We start from the raw sequence: 21,953 nt of genomic DNA on the forward strand, positions 1-21,953 counted from the left end.
ACATTTAAGGGTAATATTATTATACAGGTACCGTAGTCACGAGACAAATTGTTTAATGCACACGGTACATTTAAGGGTAATATTATTATACAGGTACCGTAGTCACGAGACAAATTGTTTAATGCACACGGTACATTTAAGGGTAATATTATTATACAGGTACCGTAGTCACGAGACAAATTGTTTAATGCACACGGTACATTTGAGGGTAATATTATTATACAGGTACCGTAGTCACGAGACAAATTGTTTAATGCACACGGTACATTTAAGGGTAATATTATTATACAGGTACCGTAGTCACGAGACAAATTGTTTAATGTACACGTTACATTTGAAGGTAATATTACTAATGATACAGCATAATATAACTGTAACTACGCAACAAGCGTATTTCTCATCTGAATAACTTCAAATTTTATCAAGTTTAAACTGTACCTGATTTAAACGGCTTTACGAATAGACCGATATAAAAAAAAAAACAATTTTAACGACTCGACGTTCAATTCTCGAAACTTTAATATTATTTTTCAGACAAACAACGCATTGTTAAGTCCACCTTGCACACATTATCGTAGAAGAAGTAGCGTGATGTTCAGTGATGTCGTATTACTGCACGGTAGTAACAGCGTTGGAAACGCATTGCAAGCTATTTCGACAGTATCTCCTGGTGAGCGTAACGTATGTTCGAGCGAAAAAATGACACAGACCGGTGATGGTAACGTCTGGTCGAGTCCACTGGTAGATCACACACAGGTACTTTTTATTATTAAATATAGATGGACAAGTTTGAAAAATTCCTACTATGAAAGAACTGTGATTCTTCTCCCAAGTGTTCTCATTGGCTCAGTTTCCTTCTTAATTCTTTAACAGTATTTTACCGGATCTGGGAAAGTAGTACTGGAATTGAAAAATAAAAATATTTGCACATATTATTTTACTCATTGGGTAAAATATATATAAAATATATGTACATTTATATATGTATAACATTTACGTACAAATAACCTTTTATTCTGAAATGTGTAAAAGAATGTGTGTTCAAGTAGACAAGTTAGGTATTATTTGAAAAGTCCTGACTCGAATTTTTCTACTTTTGCTACGGAGCAATTGTTCATTTCGATTAAACTTTTACAAATTTTAAACGAATGTGTACAATATATATTTCTCATTAGTATCTTCAAATAACAATTTGATACCATTGAATTGTTTAAATCGGATATAAATATAAATATCGTTTATGCGAACAAGTCAAAGAATGAATGAGTCAACATTAATAATAACACACCAGACAATTTTATATTTACACTCTTCGTAGATTATATCTTGAATTAAAATGATATAGTAACACTTTAAGTGTTACAAAGTTAAATATACTTCAAATCTTATTTTAAATAGAAATTATTGATTGTCTTTACAAAAGCATTTTCAGATAAACAAGAAATCCGTCGCTTTTTTTTTAAAGAATATACACAAATATGAGTAACATCGTTCATTTTGTGTTAAAAAATTCAGTTTCTAATACTACAGTTACTAATAGTTGGTGTACCTTATAACACAGACTTTCGACCTGAAAATGACTATACATAAAAGTTGTTATTTTTTATTCTGATATCTTAATATATCAAAATATCCGCTAGAAGGTAATATTTTGCATTTTGCAGTAAGTACTTTTTCAATGTTACGATGAAATCTTGTGAATTTAAACGAACAAATGAAACATAGAGTTACACTATACAATATGAAAACCTTTACGAGAATCGTCTGGAATTGATCGTTTCATCCCCATCACCCTCCCACACCCCTCAGGCCACTATATCAGAGAATTTTTCACACTTGTCGAGTCAAACAAAATCAACTGGCTGCTCAAGGTCGCTTCTCTAATCGTAAAACATGCTAGGCACGATTACTATTTTTATGTCATACCAGCTAGCCTCTCACTTTGACAAGGAGACCACACTTCGAACACCATAAAGTTATCCTACAAAATAATAAATACAGATCAAAATGTAAGGTTGCATAATATAATATATCTGAAAAATTTGAGTCAAATCAAAAAAATATGAAGTGAAATATAAATATATATAAAATGCAAAAAAAAATTGAAATGTAAGGTTACATAATATGACCTTGGAGGATCGTACACAGTGGTTAGCAACAGATATAATATATATATGAAGAATTTGTGACAAATCAAGAAATGTGAAACGAAATATAAATACATATAAAATGAAAACAAATAGAAAGATAAGAAAAACTGGGATCGGAAGATTGACTACTACGTACGACTAAATAAAAATCAATGAAACACAGTGTGGTGTATTATCAAAACATTTGTAAGGAATCAAAATATTGGTGCAAAGACTGCAGAACAGAGCTTTATACGATTTTATGTTTTGTGATATAACACGCGAAAGAATAAATTAGAATACGACGAATGTAATTTATTATAAAATAAAGATTCGTTGAATTCCAATAATTTTCTCGAAATAACAGTGTTTCAAAATCACAATACGGTCTTTACTATCTGATATTTTGTGAACCACTGACTACCTATGTTAGCAGAGCATAAGTCAAATGGTATTATTTTGGGTGGACTGTTTGCAAGAGACAGGTAACGTATGCTTACAGATGCGGGTGAAGGGACGAGAGATGAAATGGTGCGATTAATCAAACGGTTGGGTAGAGATAATCCTTAAATGACCTTAACCGACCGGTTGATTTTGATTCTATTTATCGCGCGTGTCTATCAAACTTGTAACTTGTCACGTGCACGTGTCACCACAGATGCAAGCAGAACTGGTGGGAAGCGAAGCTATGACCTGTCAGGAACTATTGGCGCTAAGTGGTGCTTTAAGTGCAGCATTGCCAACTGGTCAGCTGGCACTGGATTCTTTTCTGAATTCACTCACGAAAGGTATGATACAAGTTTCGTTCTCTTTCGATGAAACGAGACGGGAAACTTATAATTTCTTCTTTCCCGTAGATTGTTATTACATCTTTTACTCATTTTCTAATTAAATTTCTTTCTTTTGAGTATATTTTATACTCGTAAATAGCATAATCTGCGAGTATATTTTATGCTCATTCGATAAAATGACTAAACCTTTTGCAATTGTACTGAAATTTTTTAGTTTTGTTTTGGTTCTATCTTTTTGCATTTATCTTTTCAGTCAATAGTACTATTAGTAAATTTAAAATCTAACTATGTATTAATAAAGCGGTAATAATAATAATTATATCTTGAACGAAGACAAATACAAATCGTCTCTAATTGTCGTCGTTAATTAATTTCTATCTCAATTTTTACCATTTTTATATATTAATACTCTATTTCAATACGTATGTATTAACCCTCGCAGGACGAATATGGGTCACTCGAGACCTTACATTTTTATATTCAACAGAACGGTCGAAATATTTCAAGAATTTTTCCACACGTTTAGAATTACCAACCAACAGCTGCATAAACATGGAAGATGTTTTTCGAAAAATCGATAACAAATATACTTCTGCGTGTAAAGATTGTCAACGACACATTTGTAACGATCGTTGTATTCGCGAGAGATACAATTTTGCGTAGAAATTTTGCAGAAAATTAACAAATATTATTCATTTTCTAAATATCCTGGTTTTTTTCATCTCTCTATAATAAACCTATTTTTTCATAATAATTTACGAATTTTGTACAATAAACCTGTATTTTTATCTCTATGATAAACCTATTCATAAAATTCAAGGAAAGAATTACACTTTTGAAATCTGTTTGTGCGCGATTTTGGCATGGGTTAGAAATTACCCATATTCAGTCTCCACGAACTCCGTCCTCCGAGGGTTAATAATAAATTCGTCATCAGCATTAGAAAATGTTGCGCACTTTAAATGCAACGAATGTAACTGGAAATCACAGATGGATGAGATATTCGACGTCGTGGGTAGATATATATAGGAGTATTTATTTTAGGCATTAGGGATCGACATATTACCTTGGAGGATCGTACACAGTGGTTAGCAACAGACATTGATAATTGCTCCTGTTGCTGCGAAATGCAGGGTGGTACTGATCAATGGCCAGACGAGGGTGACAAATGGGCAAAATCGTCGCGCGCGAAAAGGTTTCTAAGATCTTGCGGATATCGCTGCGTTAGCGTGGTACGCTGTATAAGACAATCAATCAAAAAGCTGGTCGAACACAAATACTTTCAACAGGGTATTTTAGTGGCAATTTTGATCAATACTTTGAGCATGGGCATAGAATACCACAACCAGGTCAGTATTTCAGTTCACATGTACGAGATACATTTTTTATACACGGTGTTCTGGTAACCATTAGCGCTTTAATTATTCCTAAAACTATGGTAATTAAAGAGAGAGAGTTCCACAAAAGTGCATGATAAACACGGGGGTTCGCATGTAGTGATAATGGTTGTTTGTATGCAAAGGTCATTTTATCAAACACCAAAGATTTTCTGTTATTTATTTTTTTTAAAGAAATTCTATATTTATATACAGATTTTCTGATAGCAGTGGTTAAGAAGAATTTAATAATTTATAACGCGAGGTCAGTGGAAGTCAGTCATTACAATGTGAAAAGATTCGCGAAATATATAGTGCACTATGCTCCTACATAATCATTTAATTGGCGATACACTTTTCTGCAATTTCAAAATTTATTATACCATAGTAGTAATTGTTATTATTAATCAGGGAGGGGAGAAGAGAGGCAAAAAGTACTCCATTTTCAATACGTAGGTACACTTGGTATTATGGTATAAATTTCATATAAAGATGGGAAATAGTAACTAATAAATGTCGTAAATAGCGACTATTTAATATAATACAAATAACAATATACTGATGCACTCGTGTTTAGTTTTTAAATTATTTTACGTGGGAGTAACAGCTAAGAGTACAATTTTAAATATTGTTACGCGAAAGTAATCATTAAAATTGTACATAAATATTATTAAATAAATTTCCAAATAATATAATACTATAACATCATTATAAGACTGGTAGATGCTATGTGTCATTATCAATTTGAATATTTGTATATTTTAAGTAAAATAAATTCTCTTTAAAGGAGTTAAATGATGTAATAATTAAATCATTTACCATAAATTGTTTAAATAATAAATGTATTCGTCGCTTACTTTATATATTTTATTATTTTATATTTTGAGAATATATTGACGCTGAAATTACAATTATAAAAAAGAATTGACCTGAAAAATGTCTAGAGGAACTTTACACTTACATATGTGCTTCAAAATTACTTTCTGTACTTTCGTTTATGTTTTAAATATTGGTACAATATTTAGCATATATTTTAGACACTATATACCTACTAATAAAAGATGTAAGAAAAAAAGAAAATTGATTGTTTTTGTATGAAAAAAAAAAACAAATACCTTCTTAAAAGGAAAACCAACGTGACTTTCAATTAACGAATGTTTCTTTGACTACTATAGCCAAGGAAATAATCAGTGTTAATAGTTACTGGACCACTTTCTTACTAATGTTACGAGTAGACTGACAATTTCATGTTTTTTAAATACACGTATCGAATGTGGTATTTTTTTTCTGTTTGTTGGTCAACAGCCAGAGCAATTAACCATAGTGGTTGAAATAAGCAATATTGTGTTTTCGGCCGTTTTCGCCGTGGAAATGTTACTCAAGATAATAGCGGAGGGTCCATTCGGCTATATCAGCAATGGATTCAACGTCTTTGACGGGGTTGTTGTGGTACTCAGGTACGTCAGCAAAAGTATTTCTCTTTTATCAACTGTTCAACATTTCGAATACGTGTCACAATAAAGAAAAATTCTTTCTATTGAGCATTTTGGTAATTAAGAGATTGCAATATATTTCCATTAAATGTTACACTCAATGCCAATATTTGTCATTTATCACTCACAGTTTACGAAAAATCTAAACAGAATGTATTATGAATTATATGCAACTTCTTTTTGACCTAAGTGATAAATTACCATAATTTGAGGCAGACATGCCAAATACGTGACTCGATCGATTCAATTTTGCAGTGAACTTCAACTTTTCATTATTTCCTTCATTTATATTCTTTTTTTTATTATGCAAAGCTTTGTCACTTACGTAGTATCTATGTTTGGTGTACATATTTATGTGAACAGCTTTTTTCAATAATACAGGACAATAAAACACTTAAAAGAACAAGTCCAATGGATTAACACCTTTCTTCAATTTGAAAAGTAGCATTAGTTGAGAATTTTCAACTAAAGTTTTACATTTTAGTGTCTGCATAATATTGTCAAGTATCTTAAAAAAGATGAAAAATGTTACTTAACAAAAATGTTTTTCGTTTAATATACCTACGCTTTCTTTTACAACTGTCTCTTTTTGCCTATTCCCTTAGAAATTACTATATTCTCTTACACGATTTTACTTACGATGTTGATACGATTAAAAATAGTCTATATATTTGCTGTCCACAACATAGTAGCAAAGGGTAAATTAATTCACGTGTTCAAATGAATTTGACATGCCTAGACCAGTGAGTCTTAACCGTTGATGAATGAACCTAAACTGTTCCGATATTCGCCTTGACAGTTGTCCCTGGCCATGTGTTAATTATAATGATTTCGTATTGAATGTCAATTCCAAGAAACTGAATGGAATATTATTTCGAATTCTCAGCGTAGTGGAGATTTGTCAAGCCTTCGTCGAGGAGAGAAGTGGTAGTTCCGGGCTGAGCGTACTGAGGACATTTCGATTACTGAGGATTCTGAAGCTGGTGCGATTCTTGCCGAACCTGCGACGCCAGCTGTTCGTGATGTTGCGAACCATGGATAACGTTGCCGTATTCTTTTCCCTTTTAGTACTTTTCATCTTTATATTCAGGTAAGTCGCTTCCTTTTCCCATTGGGCACGGAATTACCACGGTTCTTGTCGTATCGTCGGTTCTCGTAGTCGGAAGTGCACGTTCCAGGATCGCGGTTCGCGTGGATCCAGGGATCGTATCGTGCTCGACGATAGACGCGCATTTCGTGTTCCCGGACGCGGAACTACATCGCGGGCAATCTGTATCGGATAATCACCTCATCAGCCTAACGTTTGCATGATCGCCAAATGCGGATTGAAGTCGTTGGATTATCGATGGATATTGCGGAGAGACAATTTCGAACGAAACGTTAAGTGTCAACGAGACGTAGCCTGTGTCCATCGTCCAGTGTTACGGTCATTAACTAAAATAGAATCTTTACATAGTATTTGCGGAAGTCTCATTGACATTTATATCTTGGAAAGAGCTTTTTGTTCGCTTCCGGGCTTCTACAGGAGCTGAAACTTGTGTATTATGTATCACTGCTCTTCGAACACGAAATGTACTAGGTGACTATGTCTTCCGTTTACTTTTGTCCTTTTCTGGTTTATGCGCTTTTACTTTCTCACGGCATATGGATCGTCGCGTAAATGCATCACATAGATGATCGGGTCTCGCAGCAATTCTCGTACATACTACCAATTCTGTTTATGAGCAGCGTTTTCTGACGTTGTAATGGTAATGGCGATAGGTGTTTGTTGGCACGTCTATGAGGGATGTCTTGTTGGCTCTTTCTCATGGCTTGAGGCATCGAACGTGTATTACTTTACCGTTTTATTAGAGGACACCTGTTATACATATGAATATCGATAAATATATATATATATACATACATATATATACATATATATATATACATATATATACATATATATATATATACATATATATACATACATATATATACATATATATACATATATACATATATATACATATATATACATATATATATACATACATATATATACATATATATACATATATATATACATACATATATATATACATACATATATATACATATATATACGTACATATATATATATATATATATACGTATATGAACGTATAATATTCTCATGTGTGCATGGTGCTTTTACCTAGTGACAAGTATAAGAGCTATATGTGTGTGTATATGTGTATATATACATATATATATTTATATATTTATATATACGCGCGCACACATGCATATATTATATATATGTATACTACTACCTATTGATTTTTTCGTGTATTCGTACGTCTTTCTCACTGTCGCTACGTTTCCTATTTTTCTTTCTGCTATGTACCTTAAGTGCCTACAAAGTGCGTGCGCCTCGGTGTGGTCATCGATATTAGACAGCTTGCGAATGAACGATATGTACCTTTTCCGATTCTGATCTGATTATGCTGCGTACACGGCCTCTCGCTATTCCGTGTTTTACGAAGCATTTAATGACCGTCCGACAAATTGATTGGCCGGTCGCTCGCCACAATCGCCCTTATCTTCGTTTGCTCGTTTTTTAACCACAATTACAGTCATCGGGTCGTCCCATAAGTGATATCATTTTGCAAATCAGTTTTTCGCGGCAAAACAGTGTTACCGTTACATTTAACCGATCATGTACCAATTTGTGTTTAATGACTGCCTCTTCCATTCCCTCTCTCCTCTCTGCCCCCCTCCCCCTCTTCCCACCTTCTTAAAGTCAACCGTTGATAAGGATTAGAGTACCAATTGTCGAAATTTGGATAGTTTGGAGTTAAAAACATTTTCTGTCTGATCTAAACGATATCCTGACGGGAGAAGGTAGGGTTTGTTGCTGAAATCATACAGAGTAAAGCACTAACATTCTTAAAGTCAACCATTGGTAAGGATTGGAATACCAATTGTTGAAATTTGAATAGTTTGGAGTTGAAAACATTTTCTGTTTGACAGAAACGATATCCTGACGAGAGAAAGTAGGGTTTGTTGCTGAAATTATACAGAGTAATGCACTAACAATTGTCAGCTAAACTAACTTGTTATTTAGTAATTTTGGGAAAAACTAAATGTTGATGTAACAAACGCTGACTCTCAATAGGGTAGTGCATATTTTCTCTAAAACTACCATACGCGTCCGAGAAGAATGCCTCTACGAAATATGTCAACAAATAGCACTAACATCGACTTGGTAACTAATCATACTTATTCGTTTGCACCAGGATTCGATTTCGCGACAAATTAATCACATTTCACACTTAATTCGTGTGTTTTTTATTTCTATCTACATTTGAAACCCTTTCAAACATATTATTTATAAATTTACAAACTTTACATATTCTTTACCAATTTCGTTCAATCTTGTAAATTTGTTACAAATTCATAAATATGTTATACATTCATGAATTTACACTGTATTACTACGTATCATTACATACCATATGTATCATTAGATATATAGAAAATTTGAAATTAATCGAAGATAATAGTATTCGTCGCAAAGACACCGTTAATAATCGAGTTGTGTTTAAAACAAGTCAAATTGACCCTTTTGGTAGTGTTAATACACAACTGACACAGGTACACACAGACACTATCAAAGATCGAACTAGAGGCTCGATTGTGTTTATATTATTACTGTAACCTAATGGAAAATGCATGGAATCATTTCTTTATCTTTCATGGTACCGCGTAAAGGCATTCACCATAGACGTATATGATATCTTGCGTATCAAACATCCAGAAATGAATTGACACTATTATTACAAGTATACCGATTTTTGCTTATAATAATAATTATCGAGTGAGCATTAAGTAGTATATTGTACAAAAATGCAGAGTGCTCACCAAATCTTCATAGTGCTTTCATCAAAATGATTTACGTCTCTTATCTTGTTACCTTTTTTTCTATCTTTAAAAGACACTCGTCTTCAAAAGGATAATGATGCACTAATGTTCAGTTAAAAGAACAAGTATCTGAAGCTGTGAAAATTGATCTAAATACTAAAAAACATCGTTCTCATTGTGATTAATAAAAACTCAGCACTTTACATAAGTTAATTTTTATTTACATTGCGCACGTTTTAATAACAGCGTGCATGTGTACCGCAGAGGCATTCTGGTAAACAATCGCTTCTTTCTTAACGGATTTCGTGTATCTGGAGATAGTATGAAAAGTTTTTTCCGACAAGCGTATAGTAAACACCCTCATTGTCCTGAGATAGTTATCTGTCCTCAATTTATTCCTGTACTTTCAAAATAACCAATACAACAAGAAGAAATTGTTATTACCACTTCCAAATCCATTTGTTGCCAAATAATTGGCCACTATTCGATCGATTCTTTTCCCATGAATTCTCGAACCGTGGTTGATATAATTGATAGATTATACATCTATCAATGTTCCGATGATTTTGCTAGAGACAACAGAAAATTATTATCGGATATTTTTTGTAAGAGTAAATTAATACGCGAAGTTTTTTTTCCACTATTCAGAGGAAACACGAATCCCTGAGGTCCACAGACCACAATGTGAGAAACACTGGCCTAATTTAAAGGCAGTCTTTTCAAGATGGGCAAATGAAAAAATTGACTTGGCAAAGAGGAAAAGTTTCTCTAGGGATTTCTACCTTTTACCTAGTTTTTACTGTCTTGGTGACAGTAAATCTTGGTATACCAATAACTTGGTGACAATTTTTCATTAATCTTATTATTGTCAATAATTAGAACAATTTGAGATTTCACGAAGAATAATGAAATACCAGAGACCTTTTCTACTGGAAAATCAAAATAAAAATAGTTTAGTGTATCGTCTCTTGATAGACGTTTACTTTTTTATTAATCTTTTTAGTAATATTGTTTTTCGCACTTTGCAGATGTTCCTTGTAAGTAACAAGCCCAGAAAGACACACACGATCCATTGTATCTTATTTCCACCTTTCTCAAGTGTTAGCCTTTATACCATACACTTCTAGATCAAAGAAGGAAATGATATTACTTATGGGAAATTTTGCGATATCCGATTTTAATGGCTTGACATTCATCGATACATTAACGAGGATCTAAATGCAGTTTATTTGTAAATTTTTGTTGAAAGTATTGCACTTTTCACATGGCATTTCTTCTTTCTTTTTTTCTTTCTTTTATTTGTCAAAACCGAACTATCGACGAAGCATTAAGTGACATGTACGCTATCGGTATTCAAGTTAGTTCGTTACATCTATAATTAGATGGGAATGAAATATTGGGGTCAATGGGCGTCAAAATGATGATTTAATGAAATTTAAAATATATTAAATTTTTTGCACATAAAATTTTTCTTGGAGTACGTTAAAATTTTAAATCTGTAAGAAATTACATATAACGATTCAAGGAACTGAAACATACTATCGATCGCGAAAAAATAATTCGTACAGATTTTAGTTTCCAGTTTAAATAAGTAATTATTGATCGCCTTTGTTGGTCGGATATAAATATTTAATAAATGTTTCTAAATTCGTTGATTTAATATCAAACTTTTATACAAAAACGTGACCTTACAAACCTTATATTTTAATACAAATCTATCAAGTGCGAAGATTTCGAATGTATTTAATTTCCAATTAAACTACTGCGTACTTGGTAATACAATTATACCAAAAATTGAAGGAATTCTAATTGCAATCGTTGCAATATGTTGTCAAACTTTGAAAGCCAATACTTTTTAAGTAATTTGATTTTACTTAATCGAAATAAGCTTTTTTAATTATATTCTTAAGTTTTACTCTCGTACATTCTACTTTTCTTTCCCTGTTTCTGTCTCTCTTGCGTCCATGTTCTTACTTTATTTCTTCAGGCATATATCCATGTATCCATGTATCCATGTATCCATGTATCCATGTATCCATGTATCCATGTATCCATGTATCCATGTATCCATGTATCCATGTATCCGTGTATCCATGTATCCGTGTATCCATGTATCCGTGTATCCATGTATCCGTGTATCCATGTATCCGTGTATCCATGTATCCGTGTATCCATGTATCCGTGTATCCATGTATCCGTGTATCCATGTATCCATGTATCCATGTATCCATGTATCCATGTATCCATGTATCCATGTATCCATCTATCCATGTATCCATCTATCCATGTATCCATGTATGTATCTATCCATTTACCGATCTATCCATGTATCCATCTATCGATCTACTTATCTATCTATCTATCTATATATTTACGGATAAGGAAGTACATTGCACGTTTCGTTGTGTTGTAGTATTCTCGGGATGAACCTGTTTGGTTGCAAATTCTGTGAAACGATGAAAGGCAGCTCTGACGTCGAGTGTGATAGAAAAAACTTTGACTCGTTACTCTGGGCTATTGTGACGGTGTTTCAGGTACCTACAAAGGATACTTTTTCACGTATCTCTCGAAGGCTTTTTTCCTCTATATAATAGTGTATATTATACATATATTCGTATATACATATATATTAACGCTACACACGCATCTACATATGCTAAGTACCTATATACAAGCGTACAGTATATACATATATATATATATAAATATATAAATATATATATATATAAATATACATATATATTTCATATATATTTATATTTATATATTTATATATACACAATTATTACGTTTGTCAACGTTCGAAGCTAAACTCGTACGACCGCGGACCGTACATCTGCTTTTATGATATCGCGAGGCCTAAGGTAACGTATGTATGAGAGATACATGAACACCTATGGCATGTCGCCGTATCGAGGTAGGAGGAGGCCACGGATCATTTGAACCACCGAATTTTCCTAACGTTTCTTCGCTTCTCTATTCGCAGTCTACTCGCAGTCACCGCTTAGCGAGTGCAAAAAATGTTTGAAAGCGTCCTATAACGTGTGCATACCGCCATAGGCGCGCATCGAGTTGGCCGTTGACATGCTTCTGATTTTTATACTGACTTTTCCATACTTTATGTCTGTTGTGCTTCTACTATGTATTTTCGTGAATTTCCAATTAGCCGAGCGTGCAAATTCTTCCGACTCTCTTAATTCGTAACAAATTTCGTTACTCTGTGTACGAAAGTATTCAAATGTATATTTATTGCAGAAATGAATATTTTACGAGAGACTTCACATTTTACTTTGAAACATTACGATATCTTGTTTACCATGGAATATTTACAGAAACGAATAAAAGTGAATGTAAATAGCAATCGGTTTAAGAAATTTGTGCATATCAAAGAAAAACGTATCAAAAATATATTAACACGCTAAAATCCTTAGCCTGTTTTTATTACATATACGGGATATTTCATCCTTAATTGCCCAAGCAAATTTTTGGTAAATAGTTGAAGATACGGATTTCACATTACGCATTATATATTATATACTATGCATTATATATTATATATTATGTATTACACATTATGTATTGTATATTATATATAATGTATTGTATATTATACATTATGTATTGTATATTATATACAATGTATTATATATTATACATTATATATAAAGTATTATGTATTATGTATTATCGTCAAGATACGTATATATAATTTATCAAAATAAAGTGTGAAATATTTTGTGAGATATTAACTTTTTCACAAAACATACTTTTGTATGTAACATTATTTAGTCAATTTGGTGAATATTATATGTCCTTTAAGGGTCCAACTCTCATTTCAAATACATTGGAAGGATATTCTAATAATTCATCATGGAATTTAAATAAGACATTTCGTTCAAGGTGCTCTTTTCAGCTTGGTAATTCTTAAATATCGTGTAATAGTTACAAACATTGAGTGTTTAATCGGTGTAATAAATATTACACCGTTTAAATTTTCGTTAAACTTTGCGAAGCGTAACAGACATAAGTGTGAGAATTTTACGAATCGTCCAAACAATCTGCCGATAGACGCCAAACAAGAAAGATCTTACATCACACATTTCAAAAGTACAGTAACTCTCGCCCGCAAGAAATATTTTATTAATACAATACTGATTCGTCACACTTGAGACGAACGTAACTCGAATAAAAAGTATCCCTTTTCCATTACGGTATACTTTTAGTTATCGCGCAATTGAAACACTAGGTAGCGTCATTATGACGTTACGATATTGATACGCAGAATCGTTATACCACTAATCGAGTGAGAGAACAGCTGAACTTTTTTTTACCTTATGAAAATCTTCAAAGGATACCCTATCTTTTGGGAGAACGATGGTAGTGTGAAATTCTGCGCTTCCTTCCCCTCGTTCAGCCTTATCGCACCTGTCTCTTTTTATCAGTGAGAGAACTCTGTTTCCCTTGCATCGCGTTTCTTGTCACCTGGAGGTTGAAGAGGATCACACACTACCATTGTCACCCTTCTCAAGGCTGCAAAGAGGAAGCCACGAATCCCCCAGAACAGCTGAATCTTACAAAACACCTCGATGCAATTAAGCTATGTGCAAATCACACGAATGAAATAGTATTTCTATCAACTATTCATTCATTCAAGTATTCAGTTTGTTATGAAATAGCAATGTTCTATCAACAGCCTCGCGATATATAAAGATTCATAATTTGACAATCCAGCGAAAAAACTATTCTTTAGTAAATACTTATCGTTACATTTGTTAATAAATTTAAATATGTATAATAAATTTGTGATATTTAAAATAGTCCGCCAATTGTCTTAAATTCGAGGTCAGGATGAGGATGTTTTCGAAAACAATCGAACTGAAACGGATTGCTTCAAAGGACGAATCCGCATCGGTGTGTCGATTATAATGTAATTTAAAATTTTGTATATCTGTGATCGAATTATATAATAATTCCTCGCTTAAAGATAAAATTTTTCGAATTTTTCGAAAATTCTAATAATTGTAGAAATAGTCGAAGTTTGAAGAAATTTAAATTAAAATTTTTTGATTTTTTTCAATCAAATTATTTTTATCCAAAACTTTAAACGTTTATGAAAAAATTAAAAAAAATAACATATTTAAAAAATCGTACGTTACATTGTAAAATACTCTATGAAAAATACCTTTATAAAGTTTGAAGTAAATCGGACGTATAATTCCGGAGATTTCCTATAAAAATAATCGAGTTTATTTATCGTTGCAACTTCGCTAAGTGTTTAAATTTCGAAATACCTTTTTGACGTAACATTCTGCACACTTCAAACTTTAATAAAATAAGAAAAAAAAAATTTTGATTTTTTTTACTCGTCAGGGTGTCGAGAAAACTTAATATTTCAAAATCTGTCGGTAGTTTTAATGTTAAGCGAGGAGCTACCGTATATATACAATATTCACGTCGAATTAAGGTTAAATATTTTGAGAAGTTTAGCTACTCGATTGTGCGAGTAGTGATATAATGATTCTGCGAATGCGATATAACATTTCAATCGCGCAATTAGTAGAATAGTGCCGTGAAGGAAAAGAGATATCATAAACCGAGGTATTGTCAAATCAAGTGACACGAATATATGTCAGCGGGTATATGTTCACAAATGCACGGCAAACGTAGCAGAAAAAGTTCTTACCGACCCATAAACAGTTGAGGTGTATGGAGGTTTATTTGCAGGTATAATCGGCCAGAATAGGTTAATGAGTCATTTCCACGAGAAAGACAGTTGAACTCATGGACGAACCTTTATGCGAATGGGTCGTTTTAGCGCGTTCCGACTTCTATGAGATTGGCTATGAGCAAGGTAGGTGCGCGAAAGAATTCGGAACGCGCTTAGGAAGGAACCCTTTCTCCGACTGTGTTTTTCGTGCATTTGCAGTTCATTAGGCAAAATTGTTTAAATCAGGTATTTACCGGACCGCTAGAAACACATATCTGCTGTTGCGGATGAATACAAATCGTCAGCAGAGAAGTGACTATTATCTCGAGTAAAGCGCAGGGTCGAACACAGATGCTGTCAAGTTGGTAATCTGTAACTGATCCACCAAAAAAGTCTAAACTAGAAACTTTATGCTGCAATTATTATTTGTGAACAAGAGAAATACATTGAAATTTGTAATATTACGTCAGGTTGAGCGGATCATTGTGCGAACAAGAAATACAGTGCAAATTAATAGTATAGAAACTTTTTAATAACATTGCGGTATCTTGACGTTACCAGCGTGTCCTCTGTTTCCGAAGTTACTACGAATATCAGGGTAGACCTTAGTCCGTTCACTTTCCAATATACTTTCATTTCTCTGGCATTCTGCTGTTTTTTGTTTTCTGTGTTTCATTTCCCAATTTATGTGATTCCTCGTTACTTCTCTCGAGTTGTCTTGGACGCAGGTATCTGGCGACCAGACTCGCACGAGAGTTTCCTACCTTAAAGCTTTCCTAAAATTGTCTCCACTTTCTTCTCTGGTCCTGTTTTCTATCTTTTGCTATTCTATATCTGTCGTCGTTTTTTCTTACTAGTTTTAAGAAGCAGAGATCAAACTCCAGAGTTCTGTCTATCAGTACCGTGACATCCCGCATAACCATAAGATAACCTAAGTATAGCTTACCGCTGACTTCAAGTCCCGTGGCAGGAATGCGAGAAAAGTGGAAGAGGTACACTTATTTTTAAGCACACATTCAATTATAGTTGGTTATTAGTCGCAACAGTTACAGACACATGTGGACTGACAGACGAAGAAGGTAGCGAGATAGAGAGAAATAATGAGAAACACGCGGCAGACAGAGTCCCATTGGCGTAGACGCGACATATTACTACTACACAATAGTTATAATATATCTAATACAGGACAACAATTTTTAGTTTTTTACAATACTCCAGGAAAGCATTGGTTATATAATTACCAGTAGGAGTAAGGAAAATTCTTTCCAGGAATAAAAGTGACAAAAGTAAAAACTTTTTGTTAAAAAGATGTATACTTTTCTTTAAGAAAAAACTTAATTTTTCTATTTTTATTATTCCTTTCGCTCTGTATTTCTTATATGCAATAATAGGAATGTTAAATTTCAATACCTTTGGAACATTGTTCTCTTGGGAAACATGGCTTAATACTTGTTTGTTGAAAATGACTAGAGTTAAGTCGGATTGCGTCGTACAAAATATTTGATTACTCCTCCTATGGGAAAACCGTTAATATTACATAGTATTCTATTTTATACTAAATAACACTTATGAGATAAAACATACGTTTTGTACATTAAATATAAGCATAAACTAAACCTCGGTAGTTTATAGTCTTCGTAGTCTTCAAGCTTTAAATTTGTATATATATTGAGATAGAGACGCAACTGAAATCTATTCCTACTACTATGGCAGTAGGCGTGGCTAAGGTTTAGAACGTGCGGCTCGGGTAGGGATGGGTGGTCCGATTCAACTTACACTGTTGAATAAATTGGAGCCTTTTTAAGAAGTGAAGGTACAGTCACCTTTAACAATCTCACCTTCCTCGCTTCAACATGATGACTTGGAGGTTCGAGTCGTCTTTCCCTTGTTAAAAAATGCAGCGTAAAGTAAAATCATGATGTATCGGCTACCGATTGCCTAACTGACGACGCACGTGTTCATCTTTGCGACAGTTGACGTAATAATGGATAGACAATATTCTCTTGCGCATCACGCGCTCGAGTATGTATATAATATGAACAAATTGTTTTAGTCGCTCAATATACGTTTCAACTGATTAGTCTACTCTCGGTGTAGTCTGTTCACTTTCCTCGTCAAACGGTAAGTCGTACGGATGAGGAGACGAGATCAATGGGTATCTGTGATTAGGAGATTCGTACACGCTAGCTTTATAGTTGTGCAGTGAGACCAAACAGGGTTAAAGTATTTCGTATTGGGCTGAATTAAATTAAGTTACTTAGGATATTAACTGCTTATATTAATTAGTAAAAGATTATAAAACTACTACTAATTCTGCTTGAAGATTTTATGCAATACAATACCATCAAATGGAGCTTATCATAGTATGTACTAGTTCGATGTTATGTAAATTTTTAAATGTACAAGTACTTTTCAAAAAAAGCTTCAACAAATCAGTCTATTTGTAGATTTTAAAAAATGTACCTTCGTTTCTAAATTTGCAAAATATAGATTTCTTTGCAATTGTCGCATAACGAAAATAACTACTATACATAGACGTAAAGGTTGCACCTGGGGCAGGTAAGGACACGTTAGTTGCGTTTCTGTAAGATAAGATGGCGCGATGATCAACGGATAATTCTTTAGAGAGATATCGCTTAGACGTCCGTATGGCCAAGATTATGCGAATCCGACCAATAAGATACTCACACCTTCCAGGTCTCATATTCTCATCCGTCCGTTTTACACGCAAGTCTCGACTTCAGCTTGGCCCATAAAAATGGCCGACACTTGGGAAAGAAGCGCTACGAGTATGTAAAAACCAGCGGACTCAAAATTATAATTTAAAAACGAGTGTTACTGTACTTGTTACTTTGTACCGTTGCACCGCGAAAGAAAATTAATTGGACCGAAAAATGACAAATATTGTGGTATGGACAGTAGATGAAATCTTTGTACGATCATTTTCATTCGATGAAACTGTGATATAAGTTCTTTGATGGAACGTTATATCTTGAGAATAAGCATTATTGCATCGAAGCTTCGCATTTTTCTCTAATTAGGCCTGTTACTGTATTGTTCTTGTTATCGTTGTGTGGTCGTCGCAAATGCACTATTGATATCGCCTGCTGCTATATTTTTTTCACTTCTCCTCCAAGGAAGCAACGAAACTTTTAATCTGTGTCCTGGTAGAACGTTGTTGTTGTATAAGAATTTTCGATATTGGAGTTGTCGCATCGACATAGTAGATGGAGACATTGACCTTTTTCATGTCGGCGCTTTTACAGTCTTATATCGCTTACCTCGATTGGTCGTACGCTCGAGCCGTGCATGTTAATTGTTGTTTGTACTCTATATATAAGCTTTGCATGCTGATATGCGTTTTTAGGTATTCGTTGTTGCTTCTCGTTTCAATGTGCACACATATTCTTACAATAATTACATTTGATCATACAAACTATCGTTACACTGTAAAAAAACGGCACTAAAATTACAAATAAATTTGACAGCAATTTTAGCGATTATCATGACAGGGATCTCTAACTTTCACGCTATGGTACTTGACGTTACCACGTTATCGCGAACGAGACGAAAAATTACAGTGCAAACGATGTATATTTTTACACGTTTGCTCCAAAAATGAGAATTCTGGAATATTAAATAAAATTCAGCCATTTTGATAAATAATAGCTTTGTTCGTTAAAATTTCAAAGTCGTCGGATGAACTTTGTTTTTCTTCTTCTTTAAATTATATTTTTCGATGAATAAAATAAAAATGATCTAGACATCGTTGCTTTAAGATTAATAATTAAGACAAAAATTTAGTTTTTTTTTTATCATGAAACATAAGGTGATCCAATAACACCGTCCGCTTAGAATATCGCTTTGCTATTTTAAATAATGGGAAAAGTAATGTTGGTTGTAGAAGGTGTATAGTTTTGTGGTGGATATATTATAGCAACATGGTTTTCGTGGGAACCAATTTCGTTATTTAAAATGTAATGTCTACTTTTTTTGAACAAACTGCGACAGAGTGGTAAATTTTTTAATGAAAGTACTCAGGTGTCTCTATCGTAAAATCAATTCTTTTGAACATATCCAGCCATTACAGGAATGTTTTGAGAAACCCAAAAGATAATTTTTATTCCAACAAGATGTCGGTAACTGAAACATTTTTTTTTATTAATGCAGCGATCAGTAGGAGTACATGTTTCTTAGATCGCTTTAAATTTTCCTTTTTACCGAAAACGAGAGGTGGAGGGCTTTTAAACGATTTGAAAACCACCGATACGGAGTATCGTTATTTCCTCGAAAGGCAAACGTAGAATTTGAGATTGGAATTAAAAAAAAAAAAATCCATTTATGATACTTTTGTAAGCATCGATTTTTCTATTGTTTCAAATAGGGAAGAAATTGAAGGCGGACAGAATTATTGGTTGACTCGAAGTGAATGTTGAACAGTTGGAGCTCCCTGTATTGCAGTACCAAAGAAATAATATACACGATCTATAAATAGTAAGCAACAAGAACGATTTTAACGATGATAGAATTTCTATGCGCGAACAATAAAATCACTGTTCGAATATTAACGACTCCTCGGGCTACGCCATGTAGTTTTAACAGTGTAGCACATATCTCGATTTCCGTGTCATTTTTCAATACATTCGATGTCATTGGTGTTAAAATATCTACACGTTCGTTTACCTATTTTAAGTCTACGGTTTCATTCCGTATCTTTCTTCCATCTGTTTTCTCTTTCACTTTTAATCGTCTTTCACCTTGCGTTCGAATCGTGTACGGACATTCGATGAGAGAGTAATCGTATCGTGAATAGGAACGAACGATCGATTATTGATAATCGTCACGGGACGCGTACGAAATACGAGATAAAGATTACTTTAAACGAAACAACCATTTCTCACACGTAATTGCGTACAATTAACGTGCTATTAATATACCTCTGCGTTAACCGCTGTAGATAGATATTTTTGTTCACCCGATACCTCTACCTTAGCTACTCGATTCCAGGTAGTCAATTTAGAGGCAGGTAGTCGTATAAGGTTCGTTAACAACAATATTACAGATACCGCTAATGTCGACAGTTAGTGAGTACCTGTGCAACCATTCGTTGAGAGTTCATTCAAGATTTTTAACCTTACATTTAGAAATTACATTTACGCTTCGCCGTTTTTTTTTTTTCTTTTCTTTTTTAATAAATGACCACCGTGACATTCTGCAAAGGCAGGTACACTTTGCTGCATTTGTTCTACTACTGTTAGACAGGAACTGATCCAGTTCGAATTGAAAATTACAAATTGTATATTTTTCGTTCGCCCTTCATTGTTATATAGGGTGGGTCACGCAATGGGAATAGATGTTGTTTGTTGTCTTTTGTTTGTTCGGAGGTAGAAAGAAATTTTCAATATTCTTCGTAACGAAAAATATTGAACATTAGAAGAAGATGTATCTTCTCATGATCTAAGTTTCTTCGTAAGTGAAACATAGAACTTGCAATGTGCAATTACGTTTTTCTTTATAAATGAGACTACACGTTTTCATTTAGAAAAGTATTTCACCATTTTGTAGAAAACTTATCGGGGATGGTAATTTGAAAAATTTATATCACAGGCTACTTTCTTTCAATGTTCGTAACGAGGCACATGCTTTAATAAACGCGTTTAATATCCAGCCGCCGTTTAACAAGCATTTTCAAATCTTATCTTTCATTTGAAACATTTTGGGAAGTATTCATTTTTCGAACAACGATGTCTCTTGACATTTTTATACGCTGAGTAGCTAGAAAAATAAAAAAAACAAAAGACATGTGATTTCATTTCGAAAGAAGGATAACTATATTGTACAGGTGTATTTGGTGGCATAGTTTCTTGTCAGCGAGAATTACACGATACTGCTGATTCGATGATGGAACAACTCAAACTGACAAATTTCGCATATTCGAGTATATTAAACATGTCCAAGGTATTTGTGAACGTGTCATTTACTCATAAGACAAATTGTTTGAATCTTTGATTATCGCTAAGTTATTGACAGAGCATTATTTCATAGTCTTTAATGCGACATGTTGCATATGGGTTAACTACTCGAGATTAGATGTTTCGAATTAGCTATATAATATACACTCTGTGACACATATTTATAGAAACGTTATCTAATGTCCCAATTGCGAATTAACCAGAAATATACCATAAAGGAAAAGGGATACCATGGATTATGCGAGCCATGTGCTCCTGAAGCAACACGTGAAAAATGAGGTCATTGGAAGATAAATCTTACTATACCATTTAGTTGTTTTTCTACCTCTTCTTTGTTTTTCATGAAATATACGATATGTTCCAATTGCGTGACAGTTTGACTATAGAAAATATTTTAGATAACTATACATAGTACTCGTTTTGAATATAACTTCACTTATACACTCCGTAACAATGAAATAAAACATTTGAACGTTCTAAATACTTCTTAAAATTAACGCGTTGGTTATTTATATTAAGAACTAAAAATCATTGTTAAAGATGATTAGAGAGTTGTTTTCAAAATTTCATTTTGAAAATGTAATTACGTGGTAACATATTGAT

The 21,953-nt window shown here is 33.4% G+C and overlaps 1 protein-coding gene across 4 annotated transcripts in view; it reads left to right on the forward strand.

Annotated features, from left to right (window-relative positions):
- Positions 1–21,953, forward strand: part of Ca-alpha1t (Ca[2+]-channel protein alpha[[1]] subunit T) — a 134,531-nt gene that overhangs the window by 83,865 nt on the left and 28,713 nt on the right. For 3 of the 4 annotated variants that reach the window (XM_076306879.1, XM_076306877.1, XM_076306880.1), the window contains 5 exons: positions 535–756; positions 2,788–2,917; positions 3,965–4,269; positions 5,602–5,753; positions 6,676–6,879. In XM_076306879.1, coding sequence (XP_076162994.1) covers positions 535–756; positions 2,788–2,917; positions 3,965–4,269; positions 5,602–5,753; positions 6,676–6,879 — 1,013 coding nt within the window. Of the gene's footprint in view, positions 1–534; positions 757–2,787; positions 2,918–3,964; positions 4,270–5,601; positions 5,754–6,675; positions 6,880–12,084; positions 12,206–21,953 lie in introns of all 4 variants that reach the window. The other variant, XM_076306878.1, reaches the window with a different exon arrangement.

The sequence above is a fragment of the Ptiloglossa arizonensis genome, chromosome 3, assembly GCF_051014685.1.
Source record: "Ptiloglossa arizonensis isolate GNS036 chromosome 3, iyPtiAriz1_principal, whole genome shotgun sequence".
Classification (NCBI taxonomy): Eukaryota; Metazoa; Arthropoda; class Insecta; order Hymenoptera; family Colletidae; genus Ptiloglossa; species Ptiloglossa arizonensis.